The sequence below is a fragment of the Scardinius erythrophthalmus genome (genome assembly GCF_964197995.2).
Source record: "Scardinius erythrophthalmus genome assembly, chromosome: 13".
Lineage (NCBI taxonomy): Eukaryota > Metazoa > Chordata > Actinopteri > Cypriniformes > Leuciscidae > Scardinius > Scardinius erythrophthalmus.
Window position 1 is genome coordinate 34,295,761 of NC_138233.1, and position 21,852 is coordinate 34,317,612.

At 38.0% G+C, this 21,852-nt stretch overlaps 1 protein-coding gene across 3 annotated transcripts in view; it reads left to right on the top strand.

The window, feature by feature from the left end:
- The first annotated feature begins 1,870 nt into the window (after window positions 1–1,870).
- Window positions 1,871–21,852, top strand: part of LOC308701224 (SLAIN motif-containing protein-like) — a 32,928-nt gene continuing 12,946 nt past the window's right edge. For 2 of the 3 annotated variants that reach the window (XM_081383414.1, XM_081383416.1), the window contains exons 1-4: window positions 1,871–2,050; window positions 3,269–3,826; window positions 16,302–16,441; window positions 18,243–18,365. In XM_081383414.1, the coding sequence (XP_081239540.1) occupies window positions 3,273–3,826; window positions 16,302–16,441; window positions 18,243–18,365 (817 nt within the window). In that variant the 5' untranslated portion in view covers window positions 1,871–2,050; window positions 3,269–3,272. The remainder of the gene's footprint in view (window positions 2,051–3,268; window positions 3,827–16,301; window positions 16,442–18,242; window positions 18,366–21,852) is intronic. The other variant, XM_081383415.1, reaches the window with a different exon arrangement.

The window sequence follows — 21,852 nt, forward strand, 5'->3', positions numbered from 1 at the left end:
TCAACGAGTGGATGTCTGAGCTGAGTGAGTGAGTGGAGGCGGGGCTCATTTGCATTTTCATACTAAATGAGGCAAGGGTGTAGAGTTACATTCAAGCTATTTTAAGGCATGACGATTTTTTTCTTCCAAGGAAAAAACGTTTAAATATGTAATTTTGGTGATCAAAGATGAGTTTTAAGGGATACAATTATTGACTACAGGGGGGTTTAATGCGTAGTACCATTATGCATGTAGTCAGAGGGGTTTGAAGCATATTGATATGAGTACGTAAATAGGCTATGCATTCAGCCAACAATACACACTTCAAGACACAGTAGCTCTAACCCAATGACTTTCAGTGTGTGCGGATATGTGTAATGAATGGCCAGAAGATTCAGATTTTGTGCTGGATGTCCTTTATAGATTTACACAATGCAAATATAAAGGCGTCTAAATTATCACCACGATCAAAGCGTTGTTGAAAAACTTGTTGTTCACGATCTACTTCATGCCTTCTGTTGTCTGGCTGATATTTTTAGCAAATAAAAGCCTTTTAGTATAACAGTGAAAACATCTACCTTCAGCTCTTGCTTCACGTGTCTTTTTGCTGTGAAGTCTTCACTGGTTTTTATAAAGTAAACGTAAGAATAATTTGCATATTGAAAGTAATATTTTAAGATGAAGATCATGTTCATATATGCGAGTATCAGCTATATCCATCAGGCTTTTGAGGAAGGTTAATCCTTGTATTGCATGTGTTTTAAAGTAAAGCTTTGATCATAAAACTAAGCATTTAAATATCATCTTACTAAGGCAGATATAGAGTGACAACTGATGCATTTCATGTAAGTAATCTGATATACTGTTACAAAGATAAGAATTTCGTACTTTTGGCCATATAAATATCAGCAACTGCACCAAATGGCGTATTTTTGCTCAGTTTGGGCCTCTGAATAAAACTGAGGTGTTTTTTCTTCCTGCATGTGAACTCCATATGAAAACAGCAATATACTTACATTTTTTAAAATATACATTCTGTCTAAAGTTTCAACAAACGGTTCCCTTAAAAATATGTCGGACTATTAATAAACAATGTAATACCTTCGGTAAAAACATGCATGTTACAGTATTACATCGTAATGCAGGCTTCATGTCCTATGAATGAAGGAGAGCAGTATTTTACCTATATTAAACCATTCCACTGGTCTCAGTTCAATAAAAGCATACTTGGCATTGCATGTTGTAGGCCTACTCACAAAGTTACATGAAGTAAATAGCATGCAAAAATTCTATATGCATCACCAGATGGTCAACTACAAATTGTCAAAATGTGCCTAAACAGGACAATGCATGGTGTAGTGTCCCACAATGCAATTCATTGAACTTCTTCCTGTTAAAAAGTTTCCTCGTCCAGCATTACTTGCAAGATTGCTGGCCAAGTGACAAAACAACAACAACAACAACAAAAAACAAAACAAAAAACAACAAAAACTTTTGTTTGGAGTTTATTGTTGCATAATGGCTGTGCCGTTTCACATTCTTACAAAAGTAAGCACTAGGCAGTGTTCAGGAACTTGCACACTAGTATTTTACTGTGAACCTACCAGCCCTACCAACAAAAGCTTTTTTTTTTTTGCATTTTAATAAGAACAAAACAATTTACATACAGGCTACATATAACCATACATGTCAGGGGTAAGCAAAAGGAAAAAACCGAAGAAACCCGATAAACAAAGCTGCAGTGTACATTAGTATCGTGCCTCCACCTGCCGGACAGACCCTGTTACTGCAGCCAATGCTCAAATACAACTAGCCTCCAGTAGGCGGAGCTACACTTCCATACATGGTAAGTCCCTTACTGCAGTGGGCGGGACCTTTCATTCGATTGGCTAAGGGGGTGTCAATCACCTCAGGTCGATAGCAAACGAGCTAACTAGCTCCACACAGGCAAAATACTGTCTGAAACATAACAGCGAAAAATCGGCGGGTTACTTATTTAAATGTATTTATTTATTTTTTATATATCGAAACGTTAGATCGGAAAATTGCAGAAACTGGGGCGAAAGGAGAGGTATGTTGATTATTGTGTCAGTAATAAGTTAATTGGAAACAGTAGCTCAGCTTACACGCTACTAGACACAAACATATTAGCTTAACGCTGATTCAAATAACTACATCAATATTTCGGTGTTATTAAACACATACTCGCTAAAGATATGAGCATTGTTTAATCTCAACAGAATAATTCACGTTCTGTGAGGTCTTTCATTAAGTATATCCTTGTTAGTTTAAATAAACCTCATTTGTTTGCTGGTTTGTTTATTTGTTTTGCTAACTTGTGTGCCGTTGTTGTTGTTGTGAACATTTTATTAACATTATGTGTATATAGTATAATATATCTGTCGCTCTATATGGCTATATTAACCTTCTAGTTGAAAAAGCTCGCAAGTGTAACAGATTTAGATTTAACCTTACATTTCTTGACCATCTCTACAATTACATCTATAAACGTAATATGTGTTATGTTTACTATTACATAATCATATGTAATTTAATATATTATGATAGTAATAATGGTAAAAATATAAAATAAAAACACCATTTAAAGGAATAGTTCATCCAAAAATCATTTACTCTCCTTCAAGTTGTTCCAAACATGTTTAAGTTTCTTTCCTCTGCTGAACACAATGAATATTGTGAAGAATATGACAAACCATACACTTGATGGAGAATGTTATTTATTTTATTTTATTTTATACTATGGAAATCATTGGGGTTCATCAACTGTTTGGTTTGACATATTCTTCAAAATATCTTTTTTTTGTGTGTTCAGCAGGAGAAAGAAATTCGTACAGGTTTGCAACAACTTGATGTTTAGTGAATGACAAAATCGTAATTCACTATCCTTTTAAGTGAGCACTTGTAAGTTTGTTAAACACACGAGAAGATAAAGCCCCTGTTATCTGTTGCTGAATTGTTGTTTTTGGCTGTGATCAAACTGCAAAAATAGAAGCGTCTGCAGATTAGTATCGGATAATAAAACAAATAATGATATTAATAAATAATATGTATTATACTTACTTTATTAACCAGCTAGTATTTCTATTATAGCCTTCTCATAATAAAACACCTCAAAACGGTTTACAAACTGCCTAATACATGTATTAGTGTACGTAAATAAATTGAACGGTAGTAAAGAAATGAAGAAAATCCCTATTGAAGAAGCTTTGTGAAATGCAGTTTTCTGTAATTTTTTTTATAATTTATCTTGATTTATTTCGCTCTGTAGGAGAATGGTCGTCCCTGATGGTGGAAGTGTCATTCAGCCAGCCGATAATGGTGACGCCGACGGGACGATGTCCAGTTCTGAGCCCGAGTTCGGGCCGACCCTGACCGCAGCGGAGCTCGAGGAGGTCCGAAAGCTTCAGGAGCTGGTGCGACGCCTGGAGGTCCAGAATCAAGCCCTGCGCAACAGGGGCAGCAAACTAGCCAACAGCAACCTCACCACAGGGAGTAACATCAACAACCTGCACGAGGTCATGGACACGTCCCCCAGAGCAGAGGATGCTGGGAACTCGCTGTCTCCTCCGGCGGGCAGCAGCAGCAGTGAGGACATGTCTCCGCAGCCTGACGCCTGCAGGCCTGAGGATGAGGACGGGTTCTTGAGCTCACCGCGTGCTTCTGGCTCCAAACACACACTGGCACGCTTCAGCGCTGGTCTGTGTCCAGAGGTCTGCGACTCAGAGGCGCTGGGAGCGGGGCACGCGGGAATGGACCAGTCCGCCCTGGACGAGGTGGATGTGCTTGACTTGGAGACGTGTGCTCAGGCCGACGACGAAGACTGCTGGTGGGTTTATTGATCTTTCGGTAACACTTTATTTTACTGTGTCCTCCTTGTTACACATTATAGTAATGACTGTAAAACATGCATCCACTAACCCTAACCCTTATAGCGGGGGTGGCCAGTCCTGTTCTAGGAGATCTACCTACCGACAAAGTTCAGTTCCAACCCTGATCCAACAACACAATTATCAAGTGCTCATGATGATCTTAAAGGGATAGTTCACCCAAAAATTTAAATTAGCCCATTATTTACTCACCCTCTCAAGTCATTCTAGCCTAGACATTCTTCTTTCAGACGAATACATCTGAGTTATATTAAAAATGTCCTGGCTCTTCCAAGCTTGATAATGGCAGTGAATGGCTGTTTCTGTTTTGAAGTCCATAAAAGTGCATCCATTCATGATAAAAGATCTCCACACTAGGGCTGCACGATATTGGGAAAAACTGACATTGCGATATATATTACGATATGAAGAAATACTGAATTTTTCACTAGATGTCTTGAATTGCTCAAGATCAATTGCATCTTCGTAGAAAATAAATATAATAAAAAATATATTAAAAAAGCTGAAAAATTACTTTTTGATTTCTTTTGGGTTGTTTAATACACTGTTTGACTCACCATATTATTCACTCTTCTATCAATTCAGGCAAGTGAAGGATCTAAAATGTCATGATATTAATAATGTATGTCACTTGCTCTAAAATAATGGATCCTGGAGTTTACAGGAGGCTAGATCTCTGTACAGGACAGGTTAAAATAGAGCACTACACTGAAGAGGACACTTCATAAACTCTTTTTGAAAATAGAAAAGTAGCAAACAAAATTTTAAAAACAAAATGTATAAACCACTATACACCACCAACAACAAATTGGTTTACAAAAATACAAAAAAATATTTTTTATAAAACAAATAAATTGTAATAAGCTAAACTTGTTGTAATGAACAACAATTAACTTATAATAAAAAAATTATAATTTCTTAGCAACAGTGCCAAAGTAAAACAAGTGGTGGTCATCATAGCTAACAAATAAAGATTAAATTAAACTTTTCAAAAACTGTATATATATATAAAAAAACTTCTTTCTTTCTAAATGGAGTGCCTAGTAGATAAATAGATTAAATACAATATTAAATATTATATTTTTTTTCTCACAACTGTTGCATAATATAGTAAATATAAATGTTCAAATATGCCAATTTGCCTTTTAAGCATCTGTGCTTAAGCGTCTATATACCATCGCAGACTTGAGCGTTGGAAAGTGACTGTGTTGCCACTTGCACTGAAAAGCCTCTCTGAGAGGGAACTTACAGTATAGCAAGAATACATAGATATTTGCAGAGCTTGGCGAGATGTGGAAAGCTTACTCTGTGTGTGTGTTCCACCATGCAAGTGGATCTTGCTCTGTGTCTATGGAAGGTGTTAGCATGTAGTTGCTTAATTCTGCTTCCACAGCGTCCTTGAAGGTCACAGAGGAATCACCCTTTGCTGCAACGCCGCTCTGTTTAAAGAAACTTCCTAAGGACTTCTTGGCTTTTTTTTGTCTGGGACGCTTCAGCAACCTCGGGCTCTCCCTCACGCCTCAGTGCTGCAGCTTAATGTCTCCTCCAGGCCTTCCCTCATCTCTGATGCAACTCTGGCCTTCACTCTGGGCTTGATGCATGCACTGATGAAGTCCATCTCGAACCGGGGGTCTGAACAAGAAGCCACGTCAAGCTGCTGCTGAATAATGTCTTCTTTATATTTCTCATTATTGTAGTACAACATCTCCTTCTTCAAGGTCTTGGTCAGGTCTGTGTCTTCCTCTTGCATTAGCAGCACTGAAGTGTTGAAGAGGTGTTGAACTGGCTTCACACAGGAGACACTGACATAGTCTTCTCCTGACACTGCATCTGTGAAGTCCAGCAGTGGGCCCAGTGTCTTGCTGACAGATTCCAGGACATCTGTATCTTGCCAGGTTGGAATCAGATGCCGTGCCTTCTTGTCCTCAGACAGGACCTGAGTTAAAGCCTAACAAATTAAAATCAGTTTGCCTTTAACAATAAATGGCTTACAAAACTAGCATTTATGAAACTGATTAAACTTAGGAAAATGTTATATTTCAAGTCAAGTCATGCATGGCATAGCAATTGTCTGTTGTAATGCAGACTAGACGTCTCTCATCCAGGCCCCAAGCAGCCAGTGCTTCTCTCATCCCCGTTGCGATGTATGATCCTGCGGGAAAAATGCTGTTTGCAAACCACAAGTCTGTTGTTGCTGCTTAATATTCCACTTGTGACAGCTCGGTTTCAACTAGTGCCTTGTGCTTCTCGTACAGCTCTGGGATGGCAACTTGAGAAAAATAGGTTTGTGAAGGTATTACATACCGCTTGTCAAGCGACCGGTTCATGCTTTTAAAACCCTCTTTGGTAACGGTGTTAACTGGTACCATGTCTTTCGTGAGGTGAAATGTTATCGCATCAGTGATATCTTTCTGCTTGGAACCCTTCTCATATGGTGTAACACTGGCAAACAAATCCAAAATGTTTTTTTGTTTTGGACGGCAATCAGATCTTGCTTTGCACTAGTCACACAGGGCTTTGTGGTGCCGACTTCAATGATCAAATTAGTCGTGTTTCCGCGTGTTGTGGCAACAATTGCAAGGCATTCCCGACAAACTACCTGCTTCTGGTCAACATCATTCTTTCTGAAGCCAAAATATTTCCAGATAACTGATGATGCGTTTCTTTTTGCGACCAAATCTGCCGTGTCTGTGCTTTTTTTCCTGTTCCTCGCTCATTTCGCCTTTCGCATGCGAGCCTGCATGTCAAAAACATGTGAACTCTGAACAATGTGAACCAACTCTGCTTTGTAAATGTTTTTTTTTTTTTTTTTTTTTTTTTTTATAAAGGCCTTCTGAAGCAATACGATGAGTTTGTGTAAGAAAAAAATCCATATTAGCATTAGGTGTAAGTAGACTGTGTATGGCCGTTTGGCCGGAAGCTAGAATTTTACTTTGTAATGTGTTAAATATGAATATTTTTCTTACACAAACTCATCGCTTCGCTTCAGAAGGCCTTTATTAACCCCACTGCCATTATAAAGCTTGGAAGAGCCAGGACATTTTTTAATATAACTGATTGTATTCATCTGAAAGGAGAAAGTCATATACACCTAGGATGACTTGAGGGTGAGTAACTCATTGGGTGATTTTCGTTTTTGGGTGAACTATCCCTTTAATCACCTGATTCATTTGTCTGATAAGGGTTGGGCTGAACTTTGCAGGAAGGTAGATCTCCAGAAACAGGAGTAAGTACATGATTGGTGATTAATGTTACTCAGTACTTAAATGTATAATAACACCGTAACAAGGACACCTTAAAATAAAGTGTAATCGCTTTTATTATTATTATTATTATTATTATTATTATGTCATGCAGCACTGAGTATATACTACTCTTTTTCTTTGGAAAATATAGGAGTGTCATTTGCTCGATCATTCAAAACTCATCTCCACGATGCTAGGGTTGCTGGGTTGACGTATGCTATGTTAGCCAAGTGGCTCCTTACTGGATCAATTTAAAAGAGCCCTCCTTTAATGTACACCCAAAAATAATTAACTCACCCTTAAACCCATAAGACTTTTGGGTTAAAAAAATGTCCTCTATCTTAAATGACTTGCGGCTCAGAGTGCACATACAAAACACAAACTCATTTGGGCCTCGATTCAATTCAAGTGCTTGAATAAAAAAAATAAAAAAATGCCGGACCTCCGGAAGTGGCGCTTTCAGCAGACGAGAATCCATGAACCATGTTATTTGACCGTTTTATTAGGCTTCACAATTTATTTAAACCATTTAAAAATTATAATATAGCAAAGTGCCATTGTGAAGGCATGTAAAGTCTGATGGGCTTTGTGTTTCATAGTGAACTGTTGCGCTGTTATTACATGCGTCTCAGCAGCTCGGTTAACAAACTCCATCTCTGGGAGTTTTGGGTTGCTTAGAACGTTCATCCGGGAACGCAACAAATGCCATTTCACCAAATTTGTAACGTAAATCATTTATAAACTTACGCCAACACAGGAGAATACATCAATATGTTTCTAAATATGCAAACTGTTGTTCATTGCGATTTCACAATTAAAGTTTAAAACCTTGTTGTAGCATTTCTGTTGTGAAGAAGAGGCCAAATATCAAAGATTAAAGGTGCTGTAAGAATGACAGTGCAGTCCAAATTCAAAATCGGCGAGTGCAATTGATGATGAAAACCGGAGGCAACTTACAGACTGTAAGTTAATGAGTTGATTTATCCTCGTTTTAATTTGCTCTCGTTCATAGAGATTTTTAGATGGACACCGAGGCCTTTTAGGTTGTGTGGAATCTGCAGTCTCTGACCAGTTTGTTTGCTCGTTTCCAAGGCTGCGATACGCTGTGTTTCCTGCCAACTGGCATCCCGGGGTGTCGAAATACTATTGGGTGAACAGGCAGTGGGCGGAGTCACACAGACCAAAACAAAACCCGACTGACAGACACGGAACGTGTAAAATAATAAGTAAAATAACTTGCTGTAGAAGTGTTTTTCAGAGAAACGAGTATGTGAACTTGTTTCCTAAATATCTGCAAACATATTATGGTATTTTTATGCTTTAGTTGAGCAACTACATACAGCACCTTTAAGTGAACATGAGTTAAATTTTGTTTGGCTAATTTAAAAAAGGATTTGATCTGCTGTAAAGTGTAACAACAATCACCCTCGTCGGTGCCCTCTGCCGACATTTGTTATAATACATAATGTGCAGAAGTTGATTGTTTATATTATGTATATGGCATTATGTATTTTAACAGTGTTGTTCAATAAAACCATATGATTACTTGCTTTTAAAACTTTCTTTGAACCAATTATTTTTGATTCATTGATATTATATAGGCCTATGTATTTTAAGTTGCGCATTGAGGGATTTTTTTCAGTAAAAGTAAAAGCATTTTTTTTTATGCGGAATCCCATAATATGCATAAAAATATGTAGATGGAAACTAATGAACTAATGTCCCTCCGTTGAAAGTCCAGGTAACCTGAACTTAGAAGTTTTATAAGGAGATAAAACGATTGAGTTCCGATCCCGCTCACTTTTTTAAAACACTTTCAAACACTTCCGTGCGTTGATCATTGTAGCCAGTCGGTACTTTTTTGACAAGGGCATCACACTTTAAAACAAACCTCATTGGTTTTCATGCAGTACTTTGAGTTTCTGTGTTCATCATATGTGATGTGTTTTGTATGTGAATAAAAGCCTAAATTAAATCTGTTCATCATATAAAGCGATCAGATCTCCTCACAAAACTTGGATTAAACTCTCAGATTTCCATTACAAATATCGTGATTTGTGTTTTGAAGATGACCCAAAGTCTTATGAGCTTGGACTGATATGAGTAAAGTCATTTAGTGTGAGATCTTGTGATTGCTGTCTTTCTGAATGTAACCGTGATGCATTGGTGAATGGCCGTGATTTGAGAGGGGCTGAGAGAGTGGGATCTTCCTGTGTAAACACGGGACGTCCAGTGGCATCTCTAGAATCAAAGTGAAAGCCTGGCCTTGCCATGTTAGTGCTGGGGTCAGCTGTTCTTCTCTGTGGTTGAGCTGTTTTAAATCCACTTTGGATATTAGGGAAGGTCAGGCTGAAAGGTGCAGTGCCTTGGTGAAGTTTTGTTCAGCCCAATGAATACATTTTACTATTGATTGGCTACTTTTTTTATTTTTATTCCCAGTTTTAATTTTTAAAGCGATATTTCACCGCTGGAAAGATGAATGTGTATTTAAATTGGGTTGCCAGAAAATGTATTTTTGGTTCATGTGGATGAAAGACAACAACTCCCAGAATGCACTTGCTTCGCTGCCCTACGAGGCCACTCCCAAGCCACGCCTACCAGTTACAGAGGGCAGTATCAGAAGAAATGATACAACTAGACTACTAGTTGACTCAAAACTGAAAAGACGACATTTTATCGTGAGATCCCCCTATGGGCGGGTTGAAAACATGCGGAACGAGCTCCTCCTACTAGCTGTAGTCTCTCGCCTCTGGACAAAAAAACGTCTGATGACGCTAAATGATGATTTTTGCGTCATCGGAGGCTTTTCTCCAGACACACAATACAGAAATCGCTTGTCTCAGGGGGACCTGAGGGAGGGAAGCATGGTCATTCGAAAATACTACCGGCTTTCTACTGATACAAAGCTTAAAGTCGACATGAAATCAAAATCTACCCTATTTACTTTGTTAGCGCATATTACTAGTCTTGTGAACTTGGGCGGAGTGATTAGCGCAGCACACGAGACGCCATGTTGATGGTTCCGTAAACAAAGTAGCCACTCCGCCCAAGTAGCTGTGCTCCTACGCCTAGTGAGAATATAGTTCCCAGTATTTATACGATTAAAAATGGTCTCTGTCTCATAAAGCCTTGTTATTTGTACACGCTGTGACTATACAGATCACAACATGTAAATAGGAAAATGTTTGCATTAATTTGTCACTTATTGGGATTAGTATGCTACCTTATCCATTTACATCCAGTCTTTGTGCTAAGCTAGGCTAGCGGTGGGTGCATCAAATAACACTTACAGAACGCACAGAAATGAAAAAGGTATGTATGGACTTATCTAACTCTGGGGGATACTGTGAATAAGCTAAAGTCCCAAAAAGTCGGAGTGTTCCTTTAAAGGTCCCATGACATGCTACTTTTTGTAGGCTTTAATATAGGCCTTAGTGGTCCCTAGTACTGTATCTGAAATCTGTTTTCAAAAATCCAGCCTCGGTGCAGAATTATAGCCACTACAAGCCAGTCCCAGAATGAGCTTCCTTCCAACAGGCCGTTTCGGTGTCTGTAGCTTTAAATACTAATGAGGAGGAGAAAGGCGGCGCAAGGTGGAGGGTGGGTGTGGCCTTGACCATCTTGCGCAACGGTACCGGTCCGTGCATGTTAACGTTGGATATAGCAATGGCACGAAGACACGCAGTCGTTCAAGCATTTCAGTTTGACCCAGAATCTGATCCGGATGGAGAGCAACAACTCAGCGGTTCCAGCAGGACGTTTCCGAATGGTTAGTTTAAAATATTATGTCTGGATACGGTACTTTATTCGGATGGTTTACAGTTATTATCATGTAGCTAACGCTAACCTACTGTTGCCTTTTCATAAGAGATCTGTAACATCTGTAATTTATCTTATTACAATTACATCATCAAGCTCTGCGATCTTGAAATGCGGATATCGCGCGCGCCGTATAACCAACAGGAAAACGGTTATCCAAATAACAAAGAAGTGTACAACACTCGCGTTACAGTGAGTGTGTGTATTCACACACATAAACTGCATAGCTGCATAGCTAATGTGACAGCCACATTCTACGTGTAACAGTCTAGGCAACCATAAACAGTAAAGCAACACACTTATATATCATTAGTTGACTTACTTGTCCGAGGTGTGTAGCTGAGCCAAAGAGAGTGATCCAGACTTTAGTTTCAGACGTTCAGCAAGCCCAGCTCTGTATTAACCCTTCGGTGTTCATTTGTAACGTTGCATCCAATTATTGAGCAATTGTTATGCTTCGCTCGCTCAAAAGCCATGATATCTCTCGTGGACAAACTAAAATTGCGCGCGCGCGTTCCTACTTCCTAGCTCATTTTCTCATGGGCGGAAAATATTCTCTGGGCGCCTGGGCGGGCAAAGCAGAGACAGGGGAGGTAACATTCCTCCTTATAACGTCACAAGGAGGAGATTCAAGATCAGCGCGATTGAGCTTCCATTTTCTCAAAGGCAGAGAAAGATAGCAAAAGCTCGATTTACACCGATTGAAATTTCTAGAAACTTGGGGACCATATACAGGCTAGGGGAACTCATATTAATGTTAAAAAACCTCAGAAAGTGAAAATTTCATGTCATGGGACCTTTAAACGGCACAAGTAGTCCGAGCATCTGACGCGGAAAGGCCTTAGTATTTTTATGTGTTTATCTTTTATTTGACATGGACACTACAATTACATTGGACGAACCATATGCATTTGCTTGGGTGTTTTAGCACAGATGCTAATTTTCAACACCTGTCCACGGGAGGATATAAAGCATGACTCAGGTTTAGGACACATTGGATTACGCACTTTCCCCACAGCAACTCACTGCTTGTCCTCCGCCATTTTTCAGCAGTGTTGGGGAAGCTACTCTGAAACTGTAGTTTGACAAGCTACAAGCTACTCGTAAGTTAAAGTAGTTAAACTACAGTCAAGCTACCCTTTTGGAAAAGTAGTTAGCTACACTACAAGTTACTATCAAAAAGTAGCTAGCTACATTGAAACTACTTTTGATTTTTTTGAACAACGTATATTATAAATAACTGAATAAGTGTCTGAGGAATGTTTTAAGTAAAATATTTAGTATTTAAACACAAATGTTGGAAGTTATGTGAACGTTAAACAGCATAACTGGTATTTGAAAAATGTACGTTAAACTCGCTCACATGCAGTGATGGAGCTCGCAGAATTTACTGTGAAAGAAGAACGTGAATCACAAGCTGCTTGTGAGCACAGTTCGGTTCACTCTGAAACCAGTCACAACAAATCTATACAGCAATTTAATTAGATCAAAGCCTTTGTCGTGCGATAAACAAACTAAGATTACATTTTTTGTTCAACTGACAAACACGATGGCGCAAACGTTAGTGGTCTTTTATGTTCATTACCAAACTGGCGGACAGATCATGGCGGGTCATTGTAATTAAATCAGAAATAGAAATTTGATGTAACATAGAGAGCAATAAAGCAGGATAATTAATACATTTAAAATGGCCATTACTCACCTGAATGTGCGTCCTTAAATTTGTGCTTGAGGTCTTCGACGTAGACAGCGTTTTAAACTTTGGTTTGCAAAGATTGCATACAAAAGTGTAACCTTTACTTGTCGTTGCTTTGAGAGACATGAACTTGGACAAATAAGGCCATGGGTAATTAACGTTAGTTGTTTCTCCATCCTCCAAATCTGCCGCCACGTCTTGCTCCATCATGGATAATATGGGTGTGTCAACCCACTTCTGTACGTCAGTGAACCGTTAGCCGCAAGATGCGTGATTAAACAACAGGTGACTAGTGGCAAAAAATTAGTTTGTAATCTAACAAGAAGAATATCCTTGCATCGAGCTGATTCGCGCAGACTCGACAAAACGCAATGTAGCTTTTGCTCGCGCTACACCGCTACTTGCTGCAAAAAGTAGTTAGCTACTGGAAAATCTACAGTGTTTAAAAAGCAACCGAGCTACTGCCAAGCTACTGAAAAATGTAGTTAAGTTAGTAGCGTCGCTACTTGTAGTTAACTACTCCCCAACACTGTTTTTCAGATGCGCTCGTACTATCAAACTACGGCATATCTATATAAACTGGATTGCCTCATCCTATAATGTTTATAGAAATATCTTATGATATAGCCTAGCGTACAAACTTGATAAACTGCCCAGTCCTATTTTGGATTGAAATGTGCGGGAAATGTTTCTAAAATAATATTTCTGAAAAAAAATTCTAAAATGAACAGCTAACACTAATGAAGCCGAAGTGTGATCTTGAGATACTCGCCAAGATGGGCATTCTGACAGAATTTTGTGTAAATTTGTCCTTTCAAATGCAAGAAGACCTGAAAGAGAATTCAGTTTAGTATTCGGAGCGCTCGCTCCTGATGTGTGTGTGCACAGAAAACCAAATTGAGTTCTCTTTTGCTTCATCTTGCGCTTGCCTGTTTAAACTGGCAAGGCGTAAGAACACGTGCAAATGATAAATGTTTGTGACCAAAAAAATATATAATTACCACATGGTCTAGCCGTTTTAACAGTCTGTCACAGACTGCCGGACTTGGCCAATTGCTTTAGAGTTTTTTTTTCGCGACTAACCAACTAATTAATATTTGGTCGACTAAGCTTCTTTTCATCAACGAACTTTTAGTTGACTTTTAGGGGGCAGCCCTAAAATGACTGATTTTCATAAATGTATTTATTAGGCTAAAGGCTGTTCTGTTTAGTCCATCTCTTGTATTTTATTCTGCATTGATTAGTTTAATTAATAGAGAAGTCCTAAAAACAAAACAATAATAAGCAGCTAATCTCTCTAATGCAGCTTTAATTTTAAGCAGAATAATCCAGCCACTAATCCTCCGGTGGATTGGCATTGGCCAGCAATTATCCTCTCCGTATGAGCATATCTGGTGCTTGAGGCTAATAGAGCTTTCTTTGGCACGTGGTAAGCAGCTTTTGGTGGATTTATGCTTCATGTGATACTGCTCATTCTAGACGGTGAAAAAAAGAGGATTGTTTTGACCTGGATGTGGACTGACTAGAACAGTTTTCATAGGATCCATTATATAAAGCTGCAGTGTGTCATTTTGTTTGGCATGTTGTTAACATTGTCTCTCATATATCAGTTTAATGTGAAGTAAGTCATCTAAATATGTACCAGTAAAACATTCATAGGCAGTTGTTGTACTGTGTCTTTCAATATGCCTTCTAATGTTCATTCATGTTTATTTACTGCTGTGACTAGTCGTAAAGAGGAAGAGACGATTGGTGAACTTGCGTGACCGTTGTATTCCACATTAAAGAGCATCAAATCTACATCTATTGTCAGAATTTCATTATGAATTTAAAATATCAGGCTTTTTCATATTAGGAGTAACAGCACAAAGCGTATTGTTGTTACTGGATGGCATGTGTGCTACAAATAATATTTGATAAAGTTTTGTTCACGCATTAACTGAAAACAGCACACGCTAAAAGATCTTGGTTCATCAAAATGAAGATTGATTAAAAGTGAGAAATCAATATTGTCAACCTAGCTTCCACACAGCTGACATTAGTGGTTCACCAATGGCTCGCCAAGGCAGATATTTAGCTTTTTTTTTTTTTTAGAAAATCATCCGATAAGTTTTTCTTTTTGGCCAATGTGTCGGAAGCAGGACATTTATTTTAAACACACTGAGAACGCCAGCATCAGTGTCGGGCTTCCCATTATTCATTAGTTTACTGTCTCTGTTTTACTGTTCTATCTAATCAATTACTGGACACAACTGTTAAACAAAAAGTAAACTGTATATGAAAAATTATAGCATTTGCTTTTCTATTATTAGTAATAGAAGGCAAACGCACTATAATACTCTCTCATCCACCGTCTGCATTCAGCAGATGTGCATTTATATCACTTAAACAAGTGAATGTCTAAAAAACCCCAAATAATTTCTCAAAACTTTCAACTCCAGCTGTGAGATCTTGTGAAGTGTGCATTTGTAAACTGCATAAAAACATGTGCGTTGTAGGGATGCACCAATATAACAATTTTGGCCAATATCGATAATTATTTTATATTAGAAAGCGATTACCAATATATTGGCCGATAAATCTAAATCCAGGTTTTTCTATAACTTTTGAGAGTCTGATTACATAAAAGTCTCACCATTAAAATCCATGTCCCAAGCACACAATGATAATGTTCTCATTATAATTTTATGCAGCCTATATGACAGACACATGTTGCACTTTACTGTATTTTCCTTTTTTGAAGTGATTCCAGTCATATTTCAAGCAATTCAAAACCATCATGGCGGACAGTGCGCATGAGAAGTGTCTCAGCCGAAGGAAGTAATCCATTATTTATCGGCATTAATATATCGCCCACATTTTCTTATTGGGCCGATAACATTAAAAATGAACATATATTGGCAGATAGCGATATGGTGGCCGAAATATCGTGCATCCCTAGCATGACGGTTGGTTTATGCGAATCAAATGCGTACAAGAGAGTTCAGCTGTCACTGGACAAGCATGAGCGACAAACTACAAACCCTTGATTTCAAACTCAAAGATGCTCATAGTTAACTGTTTAACAGTCAGTAAGAATTGACTGATTAACACTATCAGACCTCTTGTATGTCAGAAGTTTATTGTCATGACCCCTTTAATTCAAATGTCTTGTATTTTTTTAACTTCTGACAATCCTTCAGTAATCCTCCAGCAGTCCAGACTCTGCTTTCAAATAGGATCAGGAATCTTACTGCCATTGTTAAATTCTTCCTCTCAAAAGGAAATGAATGTTTGCGTCTGTCTGGAGAGAGAATGAGCTTCATCAGAGCAGTATTTATCGGCATGTGCAGCATTTTGATGAGCTGCTCATGATGGATGGATTCTTCACCAGTGAACGACAAGCATCTGTTCCAGTAAACACTGTCTGTCCCACAGAAGCGACTGTTTGATTTCCCATATATTTACATTTGAGCAACAATCATGACAGGAATCTTTGCTGTGCCGTCTTTATGGGATAGTACGTTGAGTCAGTGTAAGACTTGCTGATGATTGTAAACAGTCTGATGGGTAAACCATGTTTACATAATTTCTAAGTTCTCCCCCAAAACGAATTTTACCGGTTTAATTTCATGGTTGATGTTTATAATTACTGTCCTGTTTTTCTCTCTTCAGGTTGTACGTGTCCCCAAAGAAGCATGTTGTGGCAGAACAGGGCCCTGAATCACCACTGAAATGGTGTAGAAAAGTTCTCGATCACCCCAGTCCAGAGACTGAAGTCGCCTGTCGGACGCTCATCAACCGACTAGACCAAAGTATGGAAACTTTTATGGTCATTTAACTGATGTTAACAAAACAAAGGGGTTGTTGTACACAGATGAATATAGAATGATCCAAATGATTCAGGAACTGATCACAAGTGGACGATGACGAAATGCAGGTGTAAAACGCTTTGAGCTTGTCCACTTTTGACCACTCCCAGGTAGTCGAAAACGCATTCGACCGGATTGCTTTCGTAGTGTAAACGCTCATGCGGTCGAATGTGTTCAAACAGCCACAAAAGACCGTCTACTGAGTCTGACCTAACATGTAAACATTATGGCAAGTGCGCTAGCCAGACGGGATTTAAACTTTGTCGACCTGCATTTGGTTTGAAGATGAAAAACATACCAAGCTCAATGTTCTCTCACTATTCCTGATTTCTAACACACACTCACAGCATTCGGCTGGTCTTGCTGCGGTCAGAGCAGAAACAAAAGCTGCTGCTCTCCGTATGTTTTACGTCATCTCCGTGTGCGTTTTAGTAGTTTCATTTTAAGATCTGAAAAAGCCCATACGTTTACCTGCCCATAGACCCTCCCCTCGAAGAAATCAGGACGAAAACAGAAGTGTTTGAAAGTGGACAAAAGAGACGGATTAGAACACCAGGTGTAAACGGGAATGTGTCTCCCTCGTCTCTCTGTGATCCCATTCCCAAAACGCATTTTAATACCACATGTAAACGGGGCCACAGAGAGATACAGTTTGATGATTAACATTTTTATAAAACATTAAACATTTTGCATGGTTGAATTGTTCACAATAAGATCTGTAACATGCACATGGCTCAACACTAGATTTTGTCTAGTGGCCCCGCCACAAACAAGTAAATAAAATAAAATAGTTACTCTGTTTTCAATGTTTTTGACTCCTGTAACCTTGTATTCTAATAAATAAGTTTATTACTCGATTTTAAATACTAGTGAAATTTCACAATTCTTGTTTCCAATTTCGAAACCACAGCAAAAACTACTTGCCAAACTAATTTAAGTTCAAATTCAAATCACGATAGACAAAAATCCAGAACTGCTTTGTATATTTTTTTTAAATATCGAAATATAGGAGAACAGACTATCGCAACTTCCATTTCATGCGGACTTTAATGTCACCATGTTAAATGTAATGAAGATCATTAAAATACACTACACTGTGTGCCAAAAAAGCAAATGTTACAATATAAATTGCGTATAAGTATGTATTTCTTTTACACACCTGTCCACAGTTTGAAAGCAGCAAGACAGTCTCTGAATTGTAAGTAATAGATTCATGAAAACGCAATCTAAATGTTAGCAGGTAAAAATGTTGATTGTTCTACAGGAACAAACATAGTAACTAGTTAATGTATTTTTTTTCCCCTGAAATCTAAGGGTCTCTTTTTATATAATTCCATTAGTCACATTTCTAATAAGAATAACTTCTCGATGAAAGTGCATATTTATTAACGTTATTGCGCTTCTTTCTTTGTTGTGTCAGTTGCTCTGTCAAAGTCTTTGAAGTTTAATGCTCACTGTTTTGTGAAATGACAAATGTAGTTAGTCATAGTTCACACAACACTGAAAATTCTGTCATCATTTACTCACCTTCATGTTGCTTCAAACCTGTTTGACTTTCTTTGTTTTCTGTGGAGCACAACATATATTTTGAAGAGCGAGTGAATTTTGAAAAGTTAGTGTGGTCCAAAGCAACACTGCACCCCGCTGATATTCATTTTCTGGACATGTGGGTGAATAAATGATGATGTTTTGTATCTGGTTGTTAGACATGGTCGTTCAATGATTTGATTTTTGTGTTTTGCAGCATCTAGATGGAAGAACGTGTACAGTAGCCCATCTCAGACAGCCGAGGCTGGCGTCTCAGCATCCTCTTCTGCTGGGTACCTCAAATCAACTAACAAAACACTACTAACCTCTGGCAGCTCAGGTATGGCATTAACCCACGCCTTACAGCCTCTCACCACAACACACACACACACACACACACACAGACACACCCATGCAAGCGTTCAGTGGTGTGGGCAGAGCTGCTTCGACTTTGTTTGTGTTCAGTACACATAAAGCATATGACAAGGTCAGATATCACGCATGATATCACAAGGTTTCTGGCTGGCAAATTCCTCCTAACTTGGTCTTCGGCTATGTGTGTTTTAAAACCTGTTTGGTCTGCAGTGTGTGTGAAAGTCATGAGTAACTGCCTCTGCATGAGTTTCTGCTGTTTAATGAACCACACTGGTGGCCAGAAATGATTTTAGTTGCTTTGCTGCAGGCATGTGACTCACTTGCAGTACTCACTTAGGCCGCGCGAAATGGACCAAAAATCATATTTCAGTATTTTTTCGGCTGAATGGTGATAAGTAATATCTCTGTATTTTCTATGGAGTGGCTAAATGTTTTGTTTTTATGAGGCCCACCTTTTGTAAATAAAGCTTGCAAAGCACTTTGTGTTCTGGTTGTGATGGTTTCACAGCTGGGGTTTCAGCAGCAACATGAAGTTTAACTCATTCTTCGTACTGTAGTTTATGCTGAAAGAAACCTGTTTATGACATTCTCTACAGATTAAATGGTTTTGATGCTCATCTGATATTTTAAATTTGATTAATCTCCCAATCATGGCTCAGAGCTAAGGATTTTTTGTTCTGGCACAGTCGGATTTTTACTTGCCCTAGTAACATTTCCACTGGCCTCACCACAAAAAAGTAATAAATAAATGAAAACAATATCTTGGCCTTTTTTTTTTTTTACACCTGAAACCTTAAATGAGGTTATGACAGCAATAGCTACTCTCATAAATATTATTAAAGACAAGTAAACAATCAATAATAAAATGAGAACAAATAATAAGACATAACCAACTATGCTTACAAGGGAACTCGGTGTTAATTTTGACAGCAAATTTAGATTTAGTTTTAGTCTTTTGACTAAAATGCCTTTTAGTTTTAGTCATATTTTAGTCATCTGAATTGTTTTAGATTTAGTCGACTAATAAGATAAGATTTTAGTTGACTAAAATCTGATGAGTTAAGTTAAATTGTAATGCATCAATTAAGCATTTCTCTAAAACTCATTATATACTCCTGGAGAAAACATTAACCTGTTATATGAATGATATTAAAGTCCCCATGAAATCAAAATTGACCCTATTTACTTTGTTAGCGCATATTACTAGTCTTGTGGTGAACAATTAATCCGTGCAAGAAAATATTTAAAAAAAAAATTTTTACCATGGTAATCTTTAATCAAAATCTGAAAATGCCCCTCCCCTCTGCATTGGAGGACTTTCTCCGATGACGTAGGTTTGAGGAATTGGTTTGGGCAACGCGTAACCACTCCCCTCAAACCGTTAGTCTGCTATGAGCAGAGATGGAGAGGAGGAGCGCTAGAGTAAAACCCTGCCCTCTGTTCAATATTCCGTTTCACTGGGAAATACGTCATAACACTGGAGAAAAGTCGTTTGCAACTTCCGGTTCACGGGGACTTTAAGGTTTGAACAAGCAACACAGACACAGATAATAGCTGCTGTGACTTAACATGTCTTTATCTTAAATAAAACCACTTCTCAATAAAGAAACAAGAACTTGGTCTGTTTTTAACCCTCTGAGGTCTGAGCTGTTTTCTGGGCCCTGGAGGTGTTCTGACATGCTCTGACATTTGTGGTTATTTCTGTTACTTGTGACATTTTCATGGCTAAAGTCTAATTACACTGTATTCAGCACAAACTCTGCTACAATAATATATCAGCAGAATGTATGTAAAAGTTTGTAGTTTTGAGATAATGACATTTATGTGTGGTTTGTGAAAATACAAAAATAAATGCTCACTGAAATAAGGTCATGAAACCCATACTGATTATTTCTTCACAAGACTTTTGAAAATTGTATCACGTAGCCTAGAATATTTGCTCTAAAACTATGTGAGAATCACCCTGACTGCTCATTCAGAGAAGACAATATATTGATTTAAAAATTTTACGACGTGTTTTGTGTTAGAAAGCAATATGCGAAGAGGCGGATCACCTCATTAATATGAAAGCTTTCCACACCTGAGAAAGACAAAGAACCTCCCTAATGGCCCTATTAGGAGCTTATCAGGGCCCATCATTCTGACCACCCTTGCACAAAGAATGAGGAGATTTAAAAAAGAATGGCTTTTAAAATTGTTTGGATTTATTTACAACACAACATAATCCAAAGATACACAACAAAAAAGCACTTATTGAAGAAAGAGACCTTTGTGCCATTCCTAAAAACATTGTACATACCTTTCATTTTCTAAGGTGTTTGATTTTCACTTTACCATGTTCATGTACAGAGACATGTACTGTGAATGTTGAAGTCAGCAGGACTCAGTGGCATCTGGGCCCTGAAAAAAAAAAAAAAGTGAACATACTGATATCAAGAGAAAGGCCTGCACGATTTTGGGAATACATTTTAGATTTTTCTTGTTAAAATTGCTTTTTAAAATTCACAGAATACACACACACACTCACACAAATGTTTCCAACAATATATAATGAACACCAGGTTTGTTGTGCCTTGTAGGTATAGGCTATGCGCAGTGCTGCATAAAATAATAACAATATAGCAGCCTATATATATTTTCAAAAAGATTTCAGTAACAACTAAGCTAGAGAAAAATATATTGATCATGTTACTTCAAATGTTTCCATTCGTTATGATGATATGAAATGAGATAATAGTAAAAACATGAAGCCGTTTGGAGCGTTTTGCTTTTCCAAAATATGATACATTCAAACGCGATCGCGATCAAAAATATGATACATTAAAACGCGATCGCGATCAAAAATATGATACATTAAAACGCGATTGCGATCAAATATAAAACATTATGGTTAGGCCTACCATATACATAGCCTATCTACGTTTGAGCAGATATCCACAAACACAGTAACAGTAAACACGGGTCTAAATATTATAATATTCACCATATATCTAGCAACAGTTCAACTGCAATGTGAAATTTATGCAACAATAGCAAACTAATATGTAAGAATTACTTACCTTATCTTTCTTGTCTTCAAATATCGTTCTTCTTCTTCTGATGTAAATCCAATGTAAGCTCAGGCACGTCTTTCAAACTCGACGAAAAGTGAAGTGAAGTGTTTTGTTGTTGAGGTAATGAGGGCGATCGCGTTCCATGTGGAGATTTGCATGTGAATATCTTTTGCGCGAGTGGGCGTGGCCGAATTAAAAATAATTAGGAAGCGTTTGAGAAGCTGGAAATCTTGTTGGTTTTATACAAATTACTTAAACAGAGAATATTTGTTTTCGTTTTGAATCCGATCATTTAAAAGTACACACTTAAATGTTTATAAAGGTGTATGGCTCATAAATGTGTGACAAGTATTCGCTGAGTTTTGTTTCAGTTTATAGACGTGCTCAAGAAAAAAAAGT